Source organism: Amphiura filiformis, unplaced genomic scaffold (assembly GCF_039555335.1).
Source record: "Amphiura filiformis unplaced genomic scaffold, Afil_fr2py scaffold_21, whole genome shotgun sequence".
NCBI classification, from domain to species: domain Eukaryota; kingdom Metazoa; phylum Echinodermata; class Ophiuroidea; order Amphilepidida; family Amphiuridae; genus Amphiura; species Amphiura filiformis.
Window position 1 is genome coordinate 2673468 of NW_027305485.1, and position 21048 is coordinate 2694515.

Consider the following 21048-nt stretch of genomic DNA (forward strand, 5'->3'; position numbering starts at 1 on the left):
CTAGAGTAACCCAGATTCCAGTAATAGAGTCCCCTGACTCCATTACAGGGACACTCCGACAGTTCGGAAATAGCACAAAATAATGATACACATAGATGTACATCAAGATAAAATTTCAAAGTATATATATAAACACCTCAAAAGAAATAAGTCCCCCTCTGAACATGTCGTCATAACATCGTAAGGTTTCATTTTGTACCAAAAAAAACTAACTTTGAAATAATTATATGACTGTTTACTAAGTGCTGTGTGAAAATGAGAGATTTCCATGACTTCAGGGCTGAATGAGCCTAAATTGAAGGCAAAAACTGCCCTTTTCAAAAGTCACAAAGTAGGCCTATGCTTGTCACAAAAGTTGATTCATGGCTTGTTACTAATGGAAAACCCCATGTGTTTGAGTGCAGTTTAAAATCCTCACCAAGTGAACATTTACTGTAATGTGTATCGATTCTTGATCATTCAGCCATGCAAATCCCCTTGGTGCAGAGTTCAGCACACAGTTAGCAGCCTGCACAACCGATTCTTTTGTTTGGCAAGGCTCACTCAGTCATTTAATGAGGCAATACAAACGATCGAATTTGGTGTTGAAATGAGCTAAATTTTTAGTTACACCTTTTCGATGTAAAATTAATTTTCTCGGCCAAATGAAAAGCAATCATTTTAATTTTTTCAGTAAATGTCAGGAAAAATTGTAGTGCTTGATACTGTATTTTTTTTCAAATTCTAGTGTTAAACTTAGGCGTGAAATTTAGTCATTTAGTGTAAGATTTTCAATTTTGATAGGCTTAAATTCTGTCCGCGAGGCTTTTTTTGGATCAACCGTTTAGCTTTTCAAAGTAAGATAGTTCGCTAATGAAGGATTTTTCCCAACTTTCTAACGCACATCACCGTGAGCGATATATCATAGTTTTGTCAGAATTTGCGTTTTCATTTCACTATTTTAACTGCCGGCTGACCATTTTTCAAAATCAACGAGTGAAATCTAAAGGCTAATACTAGCATTGTGGATCGATATCCCTGGGTTTAATAGGAATACCGGCATGGCTACAGTGTTGCTAGAACTTCAATATAGCAAAGAAATTCCCAGGCCTATAGCGCTCCTACTGATCATGTTTAACCAGAACACTCAATTGGGGATTTGGGCTACCAAATCGCTGGTCGGGCAATTTGCTTTCAATGGAAAATTGACCTGGATAAACAACAAAGGAAATATCGACTATTTCTGTTGGTTGCTCTCGAGATAAAAGTACTGAGATATCCCTGGTTAGACATTTTCGGAGTATGAAGGAAAAAGGGTAAAATAAAACGGAAATTCTAACAAAACTATAATATATAGACCCACACGATGTGCTTTACAGAGGTGGGAAATATCTTTCTTTAGCAAACTATATTAGTTTGAGACGCTAAAAATGAATTCCGTAAAAAGCTCGCGTGCGAACTGAAGGCCTATAAAAATCAAAAATATCACACTAAAAGACACAATTTGATGCTTAATTTTAACACCAGGATTTGTAAAAAAAATGTATATCCAAGCACCAAGTTTTTAACTGACATTACTGAAAAAAAAAATATTGCTTTATATTTGACCGAGAAAATTAATTTCATAGCAAAAAGGTGTATCTCTGAATTGTGCTGATTTTAACATGTATCGATCGACTTTCAGCGCGACTAAGCATTTCTAAAGAATCGGTTGTGCAGGCTGCTAACTGCACAGTTAGTTGTAAGATGGTCAGTTCCATTCCTTGTCCCAATACGCCTTGCAGTTAACAAGCATAGGCCTACTTTGTGAATTTTGGAAAGGGCACTTTTTGTCTTCAATTTAGGCTCATTCAGCCCTGAAGTCATGGAAATCTCTCATTTTCACACAGCACTTAGTAAACAGTCATATAATTATTTCAAAGTTAGTTTTGTTGGTACAAAACGAAACCTTACGATGTTATGACGACATGTTCAGAGGGGGACTTATTTCTTTTGAGGTGTTTATATACCTACCGGAATTATGGAGACTTTACTTTGAGTTTCACGCCATATAGGCGATCGTTAGACGACAGAATGAAGAAATTTATAGGCTAAACCACCGACCCCTTAGGAAAGGTAGAATATACATTCCATGGTGTCAACAGCCAAACTATTCCAGAGTATGACTCCGTCGACGACTCTGAAGGTAGGCCCTAGAGTCAATTGACTCCACGGGTAGAGTTAAGGTGACTCCTTTTGAGAGTCTTTTGAGAGATTTTGGTGATGTGTGGCAGAATTCATTTTCACCTTTTGGTATATAACTTTGGGTGCAATTTTAAGAAAAACAGGTAGAAATTTGGGGTTTTTTTTATAAATATCCCCCCAAATCTGAAAAAAGTGCTGATTCTTGAACAAAATTTGTGAAAATGTTAGCAAAATGTGCGAAAAGTTTCAAGAATAGGTAATTAAATTTTGAACAAAATAATCAAAAATTAGTATATTTTTAGTCTCTATTTCGTCAAACTTTTATTTTGTATGATTTCAAAATCCCAGCCATACATTTCTCCCAAACCAAAATCGAAACCCCGGAGGCATACATATAATTAAATTATTAATTATTGGCCTAATAACCAATAATTATAATTTCTTTCAATTTTGACAGAACAATTTCTCACTATTTCTACAATAGTAGAAATCAGTCTCCCGATGATTTACACAAAAAGGTTCACGAGGCAACCAAACGATTCAATACGTGCCTGAAACAACGCCGTTACAGGGAATGTGCTACAGAATACTACCCCGCGGTGAGTAAAATAATGAGGCATTTAGATTTTATAATAATTATGTGCCCAGGGCGTATGGGTCCAAATCGAGAAGCAAAAAATAATAAATAAATAAAATAATAAATAAATAAATAAATAAATAAATAAATAAATAAATAAATAAATAAATAAATAAATAAATAAATAAATAGGCCGAATTATGTTTTTTGGAAGTAATTTGTAGTAAACATACATCGATTTAGCTATAAAACGACTATTTTCATAAGCATTTTGCATGTTTTTATTCTTGTCCATGTTCATGTGGAGTCGCCCATCATGAACCAAATCCATGTTCTTATAAAATCCGGGAATAAAATGAACCACTGAATTATCTTTCAGAGACTTCAAGTAAGTGTTTATATTGCCCATGTTCGTGAATGGCTCCGTCTCTACCCACGAGAGCAGGTCCTGATAATACGGACTGAAGATTGGCATGACCATGCGAAAAATGGTATTTTACAACAGATTTATAAGTTTCTTGAAATAGGTAAGTCAATTTACAATTCACTCCACCTTTCTCCCCTCCTCCTTGCTCTTGCTCTTCTTCTTCCTCCTCCTGCTACTCCTCCTGCTCCTTCTCACTCTTTTCTCCCCTTCTTTCTGATTTTAATACACCCTAAAAAGGGTCATAGTCACTCCTTTTTTACTCCGGTTAAGGTCATCCTTCTTTACCTCTCCTCCTTCTTCTCGCCTTCTCCTTCTCTTCCTCCTCCTTCTCCTCCTTTTTTTTTCCAAAATTATCCTATTCATTTGTGTGTGTAGTTGAAAATCATCCAGATATCTGACAATGGGTGGTCTGCTAATGGCTGCCTCCATGAGCTATACTCGATAATATATTATCGACTTTATAAAATCATTGTACAGATTAACTGTTCATTCTATTCCCAATTTAAAAAAAAATCAGCTTAAAGGTTCAAGGTGTCACTTGATAACATACTCGAAAAGCAAACATTTTCATAACCCTAGTTTATCGGTAGAGAAATCTGTTTTTATTTCAAAAACATAACTTAATTTGATAAACCTGGTTTTTCCGATTTGCAAAAACAGGGTTTTCGATTTGAAAAAACAGGTTTATCGATTCGAAAAGCAAATTTTCGAAAAAACTTGGCTTCTCGAGCGAGAAACGTGCTTTCTCGACTCGATCTCGCCGATAAACCTGGTTTATCGCTCGAAAAAAAAAACTATGTTCGGCGAAAAACCAACCTTTTCTCTTCTATTGTGCAATATACCTGCCCATCGGCGTTACAACATTACATACATTAATAAGATGATAATTGTGTTTATTGTTTTACACAGATGAATTGTCTGAAGCTCAATTACCTGATTTAGAAGAGGACTCTGTTTTGGCAGAAATTGAATCCAAAAAAGCTACTGAAAAGAGAAGCCAACGTTTGGGATATGTCCTACCGGAAACTAGAGCATTCCTCGATGAATTTTTTGAACCATATAACAGAGAATTAGCCGATTATTTAGGCGACGAAGCCTTTCTATGGAAGGATTAATCTTAAAGCCATTGTGTACGATCTTATAATATGAAATTGGTTAATTTTTTCAAACCTGATTTTTTTTTTTTGCATATTATTTTGTAATGTTTTACGCATGTCCCAACTCCCAACTTGCACCTAAATGGAATCGGGCCAATTTTTTTGGTATTCGTAGGTCAACAGTTCGACTTTATGTCCTCCCATAGAATTGCATTGTTTGTTTTTTCAGCTTAAAATGGAAATTTCAGTGACTCAAGACAAGCGGTTCAGTATATATGATAGGAAATGAGGTACATCCTAGCGGTACCTTATTTCTTATCATAAATAACGTACCGTTTGTCTTGGGTCACTAAAATTCTAGTGTAGTAATTGGATTCCTTGCCCCTATAATATTACCCTTGTGTTACCAGTGTGTTTTTAGATTTTGAGAAAATTGCAAAAATATACACAAATTTATCGAAGGGTGTAGTACCAAAGAACCACTGAACCAATACTAGGGGCTTCAAGCAGTACCAATGTCAATGCAGCTGTGTGCCATTATAAGTTCTGCTAATTAAAGTAGTCTAATATCTTTTTCAGTTTTGAAGATTAATAGGTGTATTTATAGACGAATCCAACGGGTTCCCGTCTGCACCAAACTGGTGTTGTTACTGCCCAATTGGGTGGATTAAATCCGCTTTTATCGATGTTGAATTGTATTGTCTTGTAAACTTTCATCATTCTTTTGTCTACGTGTAACACGGGTGATGGAATGCAGTTTAATATCCCCGCCACATCATTTCACATTTTAGGTGGGATAGATCTATTGGGGGACCCAGCTATGGCAGCCATTGAGGTGAATGGGATGTTCGATGTTCCTGCGTGCTGCGTGAACTGTGCGTTTATACGGCGTACATGTACATATTGCTAGTCTCGGTTCCAAGCTGGATTGAGCTCCTTCGTTACGAAGGAGATCAATGCGGCTGGAAGAAATTAAGACTAACACCTGATGTGGTCACAAGAGGGCGAAGCACTTGGAATTTAGTGGTGTCCGGGTCTTATATACTTCAATACAGCATGCTTCAAGGTTAACGTGCTGCTTCAAATTAATTGTATTTCAGTGCTTCCCAAATATAATGGTTGCCAAAAAAGAAATATTTTGGTAGATTAAGGACCATTGCATCTATATATCATGACTTTACTTTCAAAATGAGACCTTTTCGTGATAAAAAAATTAGGCGCGTTGCATCAACCGTCGCGCCGCCGTACAAAATGTCAATTTCAACCGTACGTATACCGTGCGTTTGTATCAAAAAGGCAAATCGCAATCTAATTTTATACGGCCAATCTCCCAGGCATTTCAATGGTCAATCTGAACGTATGAACCACGCATATATATGAATGAAGTCACATTTTTACACATCACTCTTACTTTATTATAATGATTTCTTACAAACAAAAAAGATCATATGACTTTCTTTCGCACGGTATGCCCATTATCCTTGATTCTCTTTAATTATATTATTATTGTTAAACGGACAAATTTTGTGCATTTTTAACGTTGTCTCCACGTTCATTTCGTACGTGCAAAACTAGAACTGACTGAATACGCCACCTCGCTCAGGGAAAGAGGGTAGGGGTGTGTGTGTGAGGGGGAGGGGGTAAGGGTAAGGGAGAAAGAGAAACAGAGGGGAGAGGGCATTGGAAGTGGGAAGGGAAGGAGGGGGAGAGGGGGGCTCAAGAGTGGAGTGGAATAATAGGGAAGAGTCGATATCGAGTGTGGGGGGGGGGAGGAGGTTATATATAGGTGGCGGAGGGAACATAGGTAAGAGGTATGGGTTGTGCTTTCCGGGGAATAATCTAATTCATAATCAAATCATCTACATCATCATGCATCGTTTATATTTTAGACAAATAAACAAAACACCCCCCCACCCCTCAATATATGCACATGATTTCTACATGTAGGCCTAGGTCTCGTATATATCCATACTTTATGTCTCAACGATGTCTATGCATAACTTATCAAACGAATCTCGGAACTCGGGTGTAATGTTATGGTGTCATGGAAGTGTGCCACCTACGGCAAAAGTCGCCCGCGTTGATAGATATCGATAATGAAAATGTTAGCACAATAGGCTATTATATACGTATGGTTATAGGCCATTATACTTTTGATTATATATACCCTCTTGTGTCCTCCCAGCACAATAGTGTTATGATTGCATACCAGTTCATCTCCACATTTTAATCCCTTGATTTTTGGTTTCTGAACAATAGAGAAACCAAAACTATATATTTGAAATGAGGGAATGTAAATAGGCCAAACCGAAAATCTGTAAGCGAACAAACCAAATGGTCGATGACGTCCTGTGAACGACTTTCGTTTATCCAAACTAGATACAATATCAATTGGACTTGAACTTGAATCTGAACTTGAGGGTGGACTCCTCTGAACAGGTAAGCTTTGGCATATGGGGCGGAAGCGGGAGGGGTCGCGGGGGACACGCAATCTCATCTAAATGTTTGCAAGGGCGACGGCCTCCCCCTGAAAAAAAACCCGCGATAATTGCCTTGTGCAGTTCGTTTTTAGCACGAAAAACACAATGCTTTGCCCCAAATTGGGTAAAATAACAATATTTGCCTTCATTTGGGCCGCACCAGGGTATCAAGTATTAAAAAAATGCCAGTAAAACCGGCACAAAATATTCTCATCCCTGACCCCCCCCCCCTAATTTTAATGATTCGGCTGCCATTTTAGTCCAAAATAATCTAAAATTACACCCCTACATTTTCACAGCCACTGTGACAGCAATATTCGGCGAAGTTCTGTCAAAAATCGTATTGCAATTTATTTGTCAAAATTAAGACAGTCCAATACGTAAGCATTCTATTTCTAATAAAGCGACCTCGATGTCCGCGATTTCTATTCATTATGTTCATTCAAGCATAAGCAGGGGGGTGACACTAAATTCACGGCTTTTGTTTAGCCACGCAAACCTATGGCAAATTTTGTTGGCTTGCTCTCAACAAAGTGAGGCAAGGTATCGATCGCTTATGAATAATTCACATCAACTCTTACTCAGCCCATGTGATTGAGGTCACCACATAAAGATGTCGTAAGTTTAGCGAATCGAACCTGTTGAAGATAGTAAAAAGCGCCCCCAAGCAAGGTTAGACCGGGCGGAAGTGGGTCACCTACTATGATCCCATCAGGCCACAGTGATTTGTTTCTGCAAGAAAGTCTTTTAATTTGATAAGGGAATGTCTTGTTGATATAGTAATGTCGAAATTAAGACTAACTATCGATAATACAAAGGAAATATACGACAAGCATAAGATATGAAATACAGTGAGTATTTGAAGTCACAAAATCATTTGTCACTTCACGTGATCTTCCAAAATGGCGCCCGCGGCAATAGTATTTGCCATGTGCTTCCTCCCTGTGGAAAAGTATCCCGAAAAATATCAATCTGCACTAAAACACTTATTGGTGTAGCCTGCCAGTATGAATTATTGTTGACAAGTAGAATAGCACCGTAATTTTGACATTTAATTGTATACCGCCACTAATAATCCAAAATCCGATCTTTATTAGCTTTTATTCATCACGTCTATTGGCTCATTTTCTTACATTGAACTATTATAGGCACTTCAACATCGATGATAACCAGCGTACACCACAAGACCCCAGAAAAAAAAATCATAGGCTCACGTCAAGCCGTCTGTACACCTGTCTTTAATCATAATAATAGATTGAATACAATACCGTTCATACCGCTCTTTTCAAACAGACTAATCTTACAGGTGCAAGTGATTAGCGTTTCTTTGACATAATGGTTCAATGCATCGGTAGGTCCTATCGCATGAACGTGAGTGCGGGCGATATAGTCAAAATTGTATTCATCTATTGTTATGGTAGTTAATCCGATTTAGGTACATCACTTCGTCAGCGTACGTATAAACGTATTCTGATAGGGAGTAACCTACATTAAACAATTACAATTTCAAACTTTGTGATTGGCAATAGGCCCCTATACCGGTAGGCCTACATTAAAAAGTATGCATGAGTGACACCCAGGAGCGATTATAATATTTGTTTCCTAGCTACATCATATTTTGATTGTTTCCGTTTGCCATAATTAAAACTCACTGCAAAATAACATTTGCTGAAAATTCAACTAAGTTTAGGGAGTGTTCAGAAATACTTTGGTGGGGGTGGGGCAACGTATTTTTTCGTGTTACAAATTTTTAACCCCCTATCCCTCTTCGTGAACCCAAAACTTTGTTGACCCCGGTCTCACAAGTTAATGGACCTAAAACTGTTATAACCCCCACCCTCATATTAAGTACAAAACTATTTTGCCCCCCCCCGACCTGTACCATTGTACATCATCAAACGATAGAGGAAATAATATTATTAAATAATACTAAAACTTGTATTCATGTCAGTGTTGTGAGTCGGTAAATTACCGGTTAATTTACATGGTAATTTACCGCTATCTTAATTGACCGTAGTAAAATAGGGTAATTTTTTTTAAATTAAAACTTCAAGTAATATTGTTTTTGTTTGTTTATTTTAGATGAAAATTACAGTTTCATGCAAAAGAGTTATGCAAATACTTGAAAATGTACGTTCGGCACATAGGCCTACTCGTCATGGCCTACCCTGCCTGGCAAAGCTAGTCTGGTCGGAATGAGCATAATAATTATGTTTCGTTCGGTAGCCGATACAAACGGAAACTACTCTGTCCCTTGATCAAACGTCTATTATATTAACGCCCTCTGGCCAGGTCAGACCATCATTTTAATAACAATATGCTATTAACATATGAATTGGACACATGCAAATTACGAAGTGTCAAATCCTGATTTAATAATCCTTGGCATAAGTAAAGCTTCAAGTGGTAGAGAATTGAAGAAAATGTAATAGCGTTGTTGCGGCTCCCGTATGCATATGCACCGTAGATTTTGATGAATAGACTGACGGTTAAAAGTCAATCAGCTGTATAATTTGAAGTACTCAACCTGCGTGACACACCACGAAGAACCTGCTGATATAAATCAATAAATCCCACTTGAAATCGAATCCAAAGTCTATACACATAACAATGAGAGGGTTTGTGCATCGATGCATATATAATAGTAGGTTTAATATTTCAAAGCCTCTTCAATGAGGGCGGTGACTTGCGATTAACAAGCTCCATGGTCATCGCGGAGCAGAAGGCCTGGGAAGATTTTGAATATAGGGAGAGGTGGGGGGGCAATTGTTTTGAGCCTGTTCCGAGACGCGACATGCTGAAGGGGTGGGTGCGGAGGGCGGGTTTTGAAATGCATACATGTTAACCTAAAATCAATTACATTATAAATTATACTAAAATTATGAATTTGACCTTAAAATACAATACAATACAAAAAAAATTTGAATACCAAGTTCAAATTATGAATTTTACCTTGAAATTGTGAATTTGGTCTTAAAATTATGAACTTTACCCTTAAATTATGAATTTTACCCTAGATTAATGGGAAGGGGCCTAGGGTACTTGGCCCCACCAAAATTATTGCCTCCACACCCCCCCGATTCCGGGGCCACTGCGGAGTTGATTTGATTATATATGTAGGTTCTTGTCCTGGCCTTGGAAAGCAAAATAAATTCTATACCTCTCTCCTCAAATATTTCCGGCAAAGGGTGGCTTTATCCTTATCTCACCCTCTCTCAGGCTCCTCTCAAGGAGAGGGGGAGGTAGCGGCGGCGCCATAAATTTCTCTTTCGGGGATAGGAGCAAAGTGAATTTAAACAATGGCGGGCGAGTATTTTTTTTTCGGGGCATGGGGAGGCGGCTAAATCAACAAATTTTCTCCCATGTCACCCCCACCCCCGCGGCGCCACCTGTATGTGTTTGTTTAAATGAGGTATTTTTTAATCTCAATTTCTATTGTACTAAATAAAAACCGAAGGGGTGATATAGGGCTGATTATACTGGCCTTTGAAGTGGTCAGGCGCCCTCTCTATTTCTCTCATCATAATGCTCTCTCTCCCTTTCTTCTCTCTCCCACATACGACCCCAATCAACCCACCCTGTCTCTCTCATTCCCTCTCACCTCCACTCTCTCCTCTCCTGGGAGCGAACTTACAAGTAGGCCTACATCTCGTGTGGACACACTCGCAAGTTACTTTCGAAATTAAACGAACATGTAAACACACCCACTTCTATAGGATTAGGTGAATGACCGCTAAGGTACCTCCTTTGTTAGTATGCTAATTCTCCTTTGTTAGTTACCGTACGTTTGACTGTTCTGGATAAAGGATATGACCGGAACCATGACTACTCGGTACCTCATTGTTATGTATCACGGGTACCATGGCTACTAGGTACCTCCTTTGTTAACATGCTAATTCTCCTTTGTTAGATACCGTACATTTGATTGTTCTGGATAAAGGATGACCGGAACCATGGCTACTCCGTGCCTTCATTGTTATGTATCACGGGTACCATGGCTACTAGGTACGTCCTTTGTTAATATGCTAATTCTCCTTTGTTAGATACCGTACATTTGATAAAGGATATGACCGGAACCATGACTACTCCGTGCCTTCATTGTTAGTTTCCGTAAAGGATTAGAGAGCGCAAGCCGCTTGTCATGCTAATTCTCTTCATTGTTTGTTACGGAACAGGTTACTCACCTTAGGTAAAGGTTTAAACTCAGTCGCTACGCTATCGCGACGATTGATTGACTTTATTGAATAAAATCGCTGTTCCAAAGGCGACTGGGTGTAAACCTTTACCTAAGGTGTCTAACCTGAATGGTAAAACAATGAAGAGAATTAGCATAACACTGAGCGGGCTTGCGCAGCTGAGCAGTCTCTCTAATCTCTTACGCAAATTAACCATATCAGTGGTGGGGTGGGGGAGGTGGGGAATGTTGGGGGGGGGGGAGGCAGTGGCGGCGACAGCCATTTTTCGGGGGTACAAGGGTGGGGAGGGGGCAAGTGAATTTCAGGGGGGTGGGTAGAATCAACCCATTTTGCGCAAAAATGGAGCAAAAAGTCTTTATCTCACTTTCTGGTTGTTTATTGTACCAAACGAAAACAAACGGGGTTATGTGAGTTGATTTATAATTCGGCTTCTTTAAACAAGATTTGCACATCAATTTATCTTTGTAAATAGAATTCAGCATGCTGCCAAATACTGATAATACTGGGCTTATTATACTGCCATTGGAAGTGGTCAGGCGCCCTCTCTCTCTCTCTCTCTCCATGCGAGTATTTGGGGGGGCTTTGGGGCGCCAGCCCCAGGGGTCAAGGTAGGGGCGGCCAAAAAGAAGGGGCGGCAAAAGGAAGAAGGGGCGGCAAAAAGAATTAGTAAAGAAAAAAGGGCGAAAAAAATGGAAATAACATAAAAAACTTGGAAAAAATGGTACTATACATTTGTTTTAGGGCGCTAACGCTAAAACCCTTTTTTTTCTTTTTTTGCTCTTCACTTTTTCAAACCACCTTTTCGGGCTGTTGAGGAATGGGCGCCAAAATGTAATTTTCTTCAGCTCCCCGGGGTAGGGGCGGTCACGGTACGCCACTGATCTCTCTCTCTCTCTCTCATAATAATAATAATTATTATTATCACTATTTGAACCAACTCTATATTATGAGTTCAGTTAACAAAACTTGAAAGGTATTTTAGTGAAAGTGGTGCCGCAATTGGGAACTTGATCCAATTTTCCCCTTCCCCTCTTCACCTGTCCCTCATCTCCCGGTCCCTTTCTCACCCCATCCTCCCTTTCTTCTCTCTCCACACACAACTCCATGAAATACACCCCCCCCCCCCCCTTCCCCCCAGGCGGGGGCAGGGCTGACCGCCTTTGATTGAAGTTACCAACTACAATGGCAGAGTTCGCTTCCCTCCTGTAACATTAATTCTTCCTCCTCTCCCAGTCCATCCCCTTTCCTTATCTGCTCTCTCTCCTTTCTTCTCTCTCCCCACATATGGCCCCAATCCACCCACCCCGTCCACTCGCTCCTCTCCCGGGAGTGAACTTACAAGTAGGCCTACGTCTCGTGTGGACACACTCGCAAGTTACTTTCGAAATTAAACGAATATGTAAACACACCCACTTCTCTGGGATTAGGTGAATGACCGCTAAGGTACCTCTTTTGTTAGTATGCTAATTCTCCTTTGTTAGTTACCGTACGTTTGATTGTTCTGGATAAAGGATATGACCGGAACCATGACTACTCGGTACCTCATTGTTATGTATCACGGGTACCATGGCTACTAGGTACCTCCTTTGTTAACATGCTAATTCTCCTTTGTTAGATACCGTACATTTTGATTGTTCTGGATAAAGGATGACCGGAACCATGGCTACTCCGTGCCTTCATTGTTATGTATCACGGGTACCATGGCTACTAGGTACGTCCTTTGTTAATATGCTAATTCTCCTTTGTTAGATACCGTACATTTGATTGTTCTGGATAAAGGATATGACCGGAACCATGACTACTCCGTGCCTTCATTGTTAGTTTCCGTAAAGGATTAGAGAGCGCAAGCCGCTTGTTATGCTAATTCTCTTCATTGTTTGTTACGGAACAGGTTACTCACCTTAGGTAAAGGTTTAAACTCAGTCGCTACGCTATCGCGACGATTGATTGACTTTTATTGAATAAAATCGCTGTTCCAAAGGCGACTGGGTGTAAACCTTTACCTAAGGTGTCTAACCTGTACGGTAAAACAATGAAGAGAATTAGCATAACACTGAGCGGGCTTGCGCAGCTGAGCAGTCTCTCTAATCTCTTACGCAAATTAACCATATCAGTGGTGGGGTGGGGAGGTGGGGAATGTTGGGGGGGAGGCAGTGGCGGCGACAGCCATTTTTCGGGGGTACAAGGGTGGGGAGGGGGCAAAGTGAATTTCAGGGGGGGGGGTGGGTAGAATCAACCCATTTTGCGCAAAAATGGAGCAAAAAGTCTTTTTTTTATCTCACTTTCTGGTTGCTTATTGTACCAAACGAAAACAAACGGGGTTATGTGAGTTGATTTATAATTTGGCTTCTTTAAACAAGATTTGCACATCAATTTATCTTTTTAAATAGAATTCAGCATGCTGCCAAATACTGATATATATAGGGCTTATTATACTGCCATTGGAAGTGGTCAGGCGCCCCTCTCTCTCTCCCCTCCCCATGCGAGTATGGGGGGGGGGGCTTTGGGGGTCAAGGTAGGGGCGGCCAAAAGAAGGGGCGACAAAAGGAAGAAGGGGCGGCAAAAAGAATTAGTAAATTTTTTTCTTTACTTTTTCAAACCACCTTTTCGGGCTGTTGAGGAAGGGGCGCCAAAATTTAATTTTCTTCAGCTCCCCGGGGTAGGGGCGGCCACGGTACCCCACTGATCTCTCTCTCTCTCTCTCTCTCTCATGATAATAATAACTATTTTGGCCCCCGCCCACTAGTGCAAGGAAAAAGGAGGAAAAAGGAGGGAGAAAGAGGAAAAAGAGAGGAGAGAGAGATAGAGGGGGGGGAGAGGAGGGACAGAGAGATGGGGAATCCATACGATATGCAATAGCACACGGTTATTATCAATAAGCCTGGCAAAAGTGTCTATTTGCCCCCCCCAAGTGCAGGGAAATTTGGTGGATCTGGGCCCCCGCAACATACAGGCTTGCCCCCCCCCCCTGGAAAAAATCACAGCTACGCCGCTGTGTCTCCCCGTCAGTCCACTAAAAGACCGTCAGTCAGAACCACCGTCAGTCAGAATTGTTTAGGGTTCAGGTTAGATTTTTTTAAAATTCGGATTGACAGTGGTTCGGACTGACGGTGTTTCGGTTTGACAGGGTGTAGGCCTACCCTGAGACGAATATACCTAAAGGTATATTCGTCTCAGGCCTACCCAACAAATTAAACTTTCAGGAACGTATGAGAATGATGCGGACATCTGTGGAGATGAGATGAGAGGAGAGGAAAGGCGAAGAAAAGAGATCGAGGACAGCTGAGGAGGACAGGATAGGAGCGGGCGATTATTTTTTCGTACATCATAATTAGGCCTATATATTTGTAACGCATGTGGTAAAATCAGTTGATTTTTCAGACAATTTAATTTAATTTTTTCAGGCTGAGTTTGCTTTAAATATTTCGTGTTTGATTATGAAAAACGGAACAAATTTTCAAATATGTAGGCCCTATGATGTATGAAAAAAATCGCGAGCGGAGCAGGGAAAGGCCCGGCCGGGAGACGACAGGAGGCAGAAAGTGGAAGGAAAAGGAAAGAAAGTTTTGGGTGTTCCCAATTTCATCACTATCACCAAAATACCCTATTTTATAAAAACTCGCCCCGAATCCAACATTTAAAAAATTATTATGGGCAATGAGGACGCTAGACCAATTCAAACATCGGTGTCTATCAAACCTTGAAACCTAACAGATATTCGCCACTTGCACGGTTCCGCCATTATGCACTATGTGCGAGGAGAGCCTCGAACTGGCAGCATACATGAATGGGAATTGAACCAGTCATATAACATTCTGTGTAAGGTTACGTAATTCTTCCTTTCATGTATGCTGCCAGTTCGAGGCTCTCCCGCATATAGTGCATAATGGCGGAACCGTGCAAGTGGCGAATAGTGGACAGCACCCACCCAGCTCTTTAATTGAATACCTGAGTGGAAAAAGGGCCCAACTCCAATTTTTTACAAAAATGAGTTTGACCCAACATTCTATTGCCAACAGACTGTTCTTCCTTGTGTGTGAAAGATGAGTCAAACTCCACTCTCCAAATAGTCTTCCATGTACACTTAATCATGGTTTTTATGGAAGAAAGGCCCAACTCCATGTAGTTGGGCCCTTCTTCCACAAATATTGGAATATAAGAGAAATTTTGTTCACCCAAGAAATCTGCTTTTCACTACAATAAACTTTCTTGCTAACATATTACATGCTTCTACTTGTGCAATTAATGGATAATTATCAAATTTCTGTGGCTATTTATACCATATCTGCTCACGGAACGGGCACTTGCAGTATATTAGTGGAAGAAGGGCCCAACTCCAGCTCGTATTAAGACCTGTACCGTTGCCATGGAAACATCATATTTAATTTCGAATGTATGTAGTATTGTATGTTCATGTATTAAAGGTCCTCTGAAGATGAAAACATTCTGTCTATAAAACTTTTCCAAATATTAAATTTTTCTTAATATCTCAAAAACAGTTTTGATGGAGTTGGGCCCTTCTTCCACTCAGGTATTCAATTGTATGAGGCACAACTTTCAGGGTCGCATTAAAGACTTCACGGTAGGATTTATTGATTGATATCAGCCTACATTCGTGGTGCGTCACGCACGTGGAGCTACTTTAAATTTTACGGCTGATTGACTTTTAACCGTAAGTCTATTCATCAAAATCTACGGTGCATATGCATACGGGAGCCGCAACAACGCTAATGGGTCGTGGCCTCAAATGAACCATGCTATCCCTGACTGAACAGCATATCATCTCATGCTCAATGCATCTCTGTGTTTTAGACAGTCTGTCTGAATACCGAGTATGCATGAAACCTGGGTATAAAACACGGTGACGTGGTTTAGATGGCTTTCCTGGTAAGTTTGCTAGGTTTTACTTTAAGTTGAATGTTACGTGATTCATAATGACATTTGGTCTGCCAATTTACTCGAGAACTAAGCCTCGGGACTGAGTCTAGCTTCGAATTTGCACAACATGCGTTGCTAGGACGCCGATCTACTGAAAAACGATAGCTTGATGGGCTGTAAGTGTAAGCTTCGAATGCGTAACAATGGTAACCATAGGTTAATGATGTTTAAATATGGATGATGGTTATTTTAATGTGTCAACTGTTCATGATAGTTACGCATTCGAGGCTCGAGTCCGAAGCTATCGTTTTTCGGTAGATAGCGTTGTTATTTTTGTAATGCTTGTTAAATATTCCATGTTGTTGTTCAAATTTGGATGATTGTTATTTTGATAAGTCAGATGTATCTTGAGAGCAAATATTGCCTATTTTGAAGTAAAATTAAATTGAGGTGCAATTTTAACATTGAACTGGGGGGGCAAATTTATTTGTTCTGGTCTTACTGAGCAGATCGACTGTTTTTTTGCTACTAAGTATTTATCGGACCAGTGCGCGGGAAACGCGCAAAATGTTGCAATTTTACTTAATTTTGACTCAAAACACGGTCTTTTTTTTTGTTCTATTAGGATTTTTTTAGGGAAGGTCTCCCTTGGAAGAACGTTGGGGTGGGGGAGTGTCCCCCGCTTCCGCCGCCTATGGTCCCGCACTTGGATTGCTTTACACGGTGTCATGCTTCACCGATTTCTACTAGATTGCGATTGGAATGGCCTCCAGCCTCGAATGTGAAGCTACCGGTGAGCACATTCGTGGCTAGATTTCTCGAGTAACGTCAAATGTAGGCCTATATCATTTAGCAGTTTGTTTTTAAACAGTAAGTTGAAGTGCAATTTTAACAACATGGTGCGATCGCCCGTCGTAATCAGTTGTGTTTACTTCCGAACTTCCATTGCTTTGTCATACTTCATCGATTTCTGTTAGATTTAGATAGTTTGCAAATTTGCTTACCGATAGCTTCGTATTCGAAGCTAGACGTCTCACCACAACTCAGTCCACATACACTAAAGTGTTTGATTTAGTTACAATTGCCTTTTTTGCAACAAACAACATAGCAGAGTGACACCACTTTCACACATGCATTTATTAGCTAGTGCATATGAATTGGTCACAATTTGGGGGTCAAGGGTCATTAAATGTTCGCTTCCGGGGTGAGTCGAACTTTTAAAATGCCTCTTCTGCCACAAATAACATCACAGTGACGCTTCTTCTCCACTACATTGACATTCGTATAGTTTCTATGGGGGTGTTCACATATTTGGGGTCAAAGGTCATTTAAGGGTCACTTCAGGTCTGAGACGAAATACCTTCAAAATACATCTTCTGCCACATGTAACATTGCGTAAGTGCATGACGCCACTTGCATGCACACATGCATTGACATTGGCAGTGTAGAGTGTTCACAAGATTTGGGGTCAAATGTCATTTAGTGGTCATTTCCAGTCTAAGATGGGGCCTACCTTCAAAATGGTTCAAAAACTACATGTAGGATTGTCGAGTTCCGTCTGATTTTGCTTGATCGCATCACATTTCTAGTTTGCTTGGAGAGATAAGCTACTTAAACAAACCGCTACTATTGCTTACGGTTCGTTATGGAGTTAACGCTTTTGTATATTTGCCACCGAAGTTTTTCATAATCTTTTTCATATTCTTTGATGTCACGGTTTGTGATATCATACCATTAAGTCGATTCTGGACCTTAATCTCAAGAAGATCGCGGGGTATTTGAATATAACGTGTAATGTCAATGTGAAATGTTAATTGAGTTTTCATGAATGTTATACCATTTCAGTTTTTCAAATATCGTCGTCGTCGTCGACTTGTAGTGCTGGTTGTCTGTAGCCTTGTCATTGTCAATTACATCGCCCTAAAGTTGTATGGATCATTCAAACAAGATGAGAAACGTTTCGACCGGTCTCCATGGCAACAACAAGATGCAGGGTTGCCAAGAGCTAAGAACACGAGACACGAGAATATTGTAGGCCTACTACAAAACCAGAGTGATTTGGAGCATGTTGAAAGTCATCGAACTGAAGCTGAACTGGATTGGGATTTTGGTGCTTTATCAAAGAATATGACGACTGTGCCTATTCAACAAAATATGACGTCACTGTTGAATATCAACTTCCGGGCTGATAATTTGAAATTAGGAAATGGGATAAAGGATCACGCAGTTAAAAGTCTTGAATTGAAATTCGTGTTACAGCAGTTCGAAGCTTGGAAAATAGAACATTTCAATGTTATAAGCAACAGAGAGATGCCGTTGAAATTACCGCCTCCACCCCATGTTAATAATAGTTCCATATGGGATAAAATGTTAACGATATTTCCATTGGTGAGTATAGAAATAATGTGGCAGGGTGAGTTTTTTGGATTTAACAGGCTCAAATTAGCAAAGGATACCTACAATCCAGGAAAAAAATAGTTAACACACTTGCACTAAACAATGGAAATGCGTGCCCTATCAACATTGGAGAGGCGAGTGAAACATGCATGCAATATATGTGAAGTACAGACTCCCCCCTCACCCTTGCCCACTCCCCATCAATGTTGGAGGGTCTCACGGACCTGTTGACAACATGGCGTGGTCCAACATTGAATTGGGGGAGCGGGCCGGGGCAGAGATATACCAAAAGACAGGCAAAGTGTGCCAACCTTTTTTTCCTGGATTGTAGGTTATCAACTTTTACTAACAAATGCATATGTATGAAAGCTGAATTATTGAAACTTTCTCTAGACTATAATAGTCATGATAGCCAAAGAGAATGATTTTTGAATGATATGAGAATGACAGGCCTAAGAAGAGTTTGGGCCCAATGATACTCATCCATTCGGTCCACGGAAGAAGGATGATGCTGCTGCTGCTGCTGCTGCTGCTGCTGCTGCTGCTGCTGCTGCTGATGATGATGATGATGATGATGATGATGATGATGATGATGATGATGATGATGATGATGATGGAGGTTGAAGAGAATGATGACGATGGCGACGACGATGCTGATGCTGACTAGTTATTTCTATGGTTCTTTATAGGTTTTCCGGCGATTAATGAGACCATTCTTGACAGACTACAAGAACCCATGTTTTCGAGAAGACGACGGCAGTCTAAGATGTCTGCCTTATTTCATTGAAATTGGAGCAGCAAAATGCGGCTCCACAGATTTATACTATCACATTACCAGACACCCACAAATAGTACAACTCTACAAAGAACCTCATTTCTGGACGCATATGGAAAAATCTGGTAGGAAACTTGTCAACGTTTTATTTCATCTATATCATTGATTCCTATAGTCCCTTTCACTACCTCTGCCCCCCGCCTCTGACATCCTCAAATAGTTTGAAAGAGAACCAACAATGACCGTTATGTCCGGGTATAAAGCCTTATATGCAATTTAATGGAATTTGGTGGCCATTTTGAAATGCGCCCTCTACCACGACTTCTTCATTATTGTTAATGATTCACACTGCCTCACTACCTCTGTCATCATTAAACAGTTATGAAATAGAATAATAATACATATTATAATATTTGATTTATTGAGGTTTATAGTGGCTATTTCGAAGCAAAAAACGCCCTCTAGCAGAGTTGTCCAAGTACCGGGTTACAAAAGTCTTACTTGCTTTTTGTCATGATGGTCTAGTTCATGGATGTGAAGAGTAACTTATATTGGGTAATTTCATGCACACAGGGTGTGCCTCGGTAATGAACTAAAGTCTGCACAAAAAGTAACTCAGCTGTTATAAATACGTCTATAGATTCAGAACTAATAATTGTTTTCACAATATTTCAACATAGCGAGAAGGATGATTTATTTACACGGATTTTGATACCACATTCGTCAAATGTCGTTCAACATTAACAACACAGTAGTGCTTTTATAGAAAAATACCCGAATTTAAAAGTTGCAGTTTACAGCCATCAATGGTTATAATGCCAGCACTGTAAACACGTAAAGCCCGCCATTATCTTCGCGATTACTTCAAATCAATACAAATAACTGCAACTTTTAAATTGGGGGATTTTTCTTTCATAACACTGCTGTATTGTCAATATTGAACAAAATTGGACAAATGGGGTATCAAAATGCGCGTAAATAAATCATCCTTCTTTTTATGTTGAAATATTGTGAAAACAATTATTAGTTTTGAATCTACAGGCGTATTTATAATAGCTGAGTTACTTTTTGTGCAGACTTTATATCAATATGATAACATATTTCGTAATCAGCTTCATTTTATGCACAATATATCAGGATGTATGGGGACCTGCTAGACTATTAAATTTGTTTGATACCACGGTTGTCATGGTGGTATATGAAGTTCCAGAATTATTGAAAGTTTTATCAATTTGCTACTTTTCTCATAGTGAGTGTGTTATTACTATTACAATAACATCTTGATATGTTTTCTCCTCAGATAAGTCAATAACAAAATATTTGAACACATTGAGAAAATTTAACAAAGCCTTGGTGACACAGAGAGACAACAAGTCACTGATATTCGGTAAGAGCCTTGATAAATACCGTAGTGCAGTACATAAGTTAGGGTCATCGCAACGCGTCGGACGCGAATATATGCGTGTTTACACAGCGCAGATATCTTTGGTCATAAGCCCACTTGTTCCTATTGTCAAGGTCGATTATCCTGACACACGCATTGCACGAAATTGATTATCCATCAGGGGGTGGGGCTACACTTAAAGGAGGATTTCGTGATCCTAGCATCCTCTTTTTATGATATTTTTCAGTAGATATCCACGAAAAAAGCTTATTTCCAAAATTTCAGTTGATTCCGATTGTGCGTTTGCGAGTTATGCATGATTATGTGTATTACACTGCTCCATAGACATTGCGTTGTAATTTCGTTCTGGTGCACCAGAACGAAATTCAAATTTGGCGATATTTTTGCTAAACGAATTAATCTGCAAGAAATATTTGGTACATAAACATTATGTAGCCAGAGGTATCCAGTGGTGTAAAAATCTCAACTTTTTTGGGAAAAGTGGGGGATGAGGCTGTGGATCACGAAATGCCCCTTTAAGAATACATTAGTTATATTAAAACAATAATTTATATTCGTATTCAACACTTAGCAGCAAAATACTGATACAATCATGTGTCATACAGGCGCGGCATACTCAACAATTGGGCGCAACTTTAAGTTCATGAAAACCA

The 21048-nt window shown here is 39.7% G+C and overlaps 1 protein-coding gene and 1 long non-coding RNA gene across 2 annotated transcripts in view; both read left to right on the forward strand.

The window, feature by feature from the left end:
- Positions 1-2674: 2674 nt before the first annotated feature.
- On the forward strand, positions 2675-4396 carry LOC140143349 (uncharacterized). Its single transcript, XR_011857742.1, has 3 exons — positions 2675-2762; positions 3120-3267; positions 4077-4396. It is a non-coding gene; the product is annotated as an uncharacterized lncRNA (long non-coding RNA).
- A 13732-nt stretch (positions 4397-18128) lies between these two features.
- Positions 18129-21048, forward strand: part of LOC140143418 (F-box/LRR-repeat protein 21-like) — a 39129-nt gene continuing 36209 nt past the window's right edge. The window contains exons 1-3 of the mRNA XM_072165274.1: positions 18129-18206; positions 18905-19115; positions 20291-20377. Of these exons, the coding sequence (XP_072021375.1) occupies positions 18129-18206; positions 18905-19115; positions 20291-20377 (376 nt within the window). The remainder of the gene's footprint in view (positions 18207-18904; positions 19116-20290; positions 20378-21048) is intronic.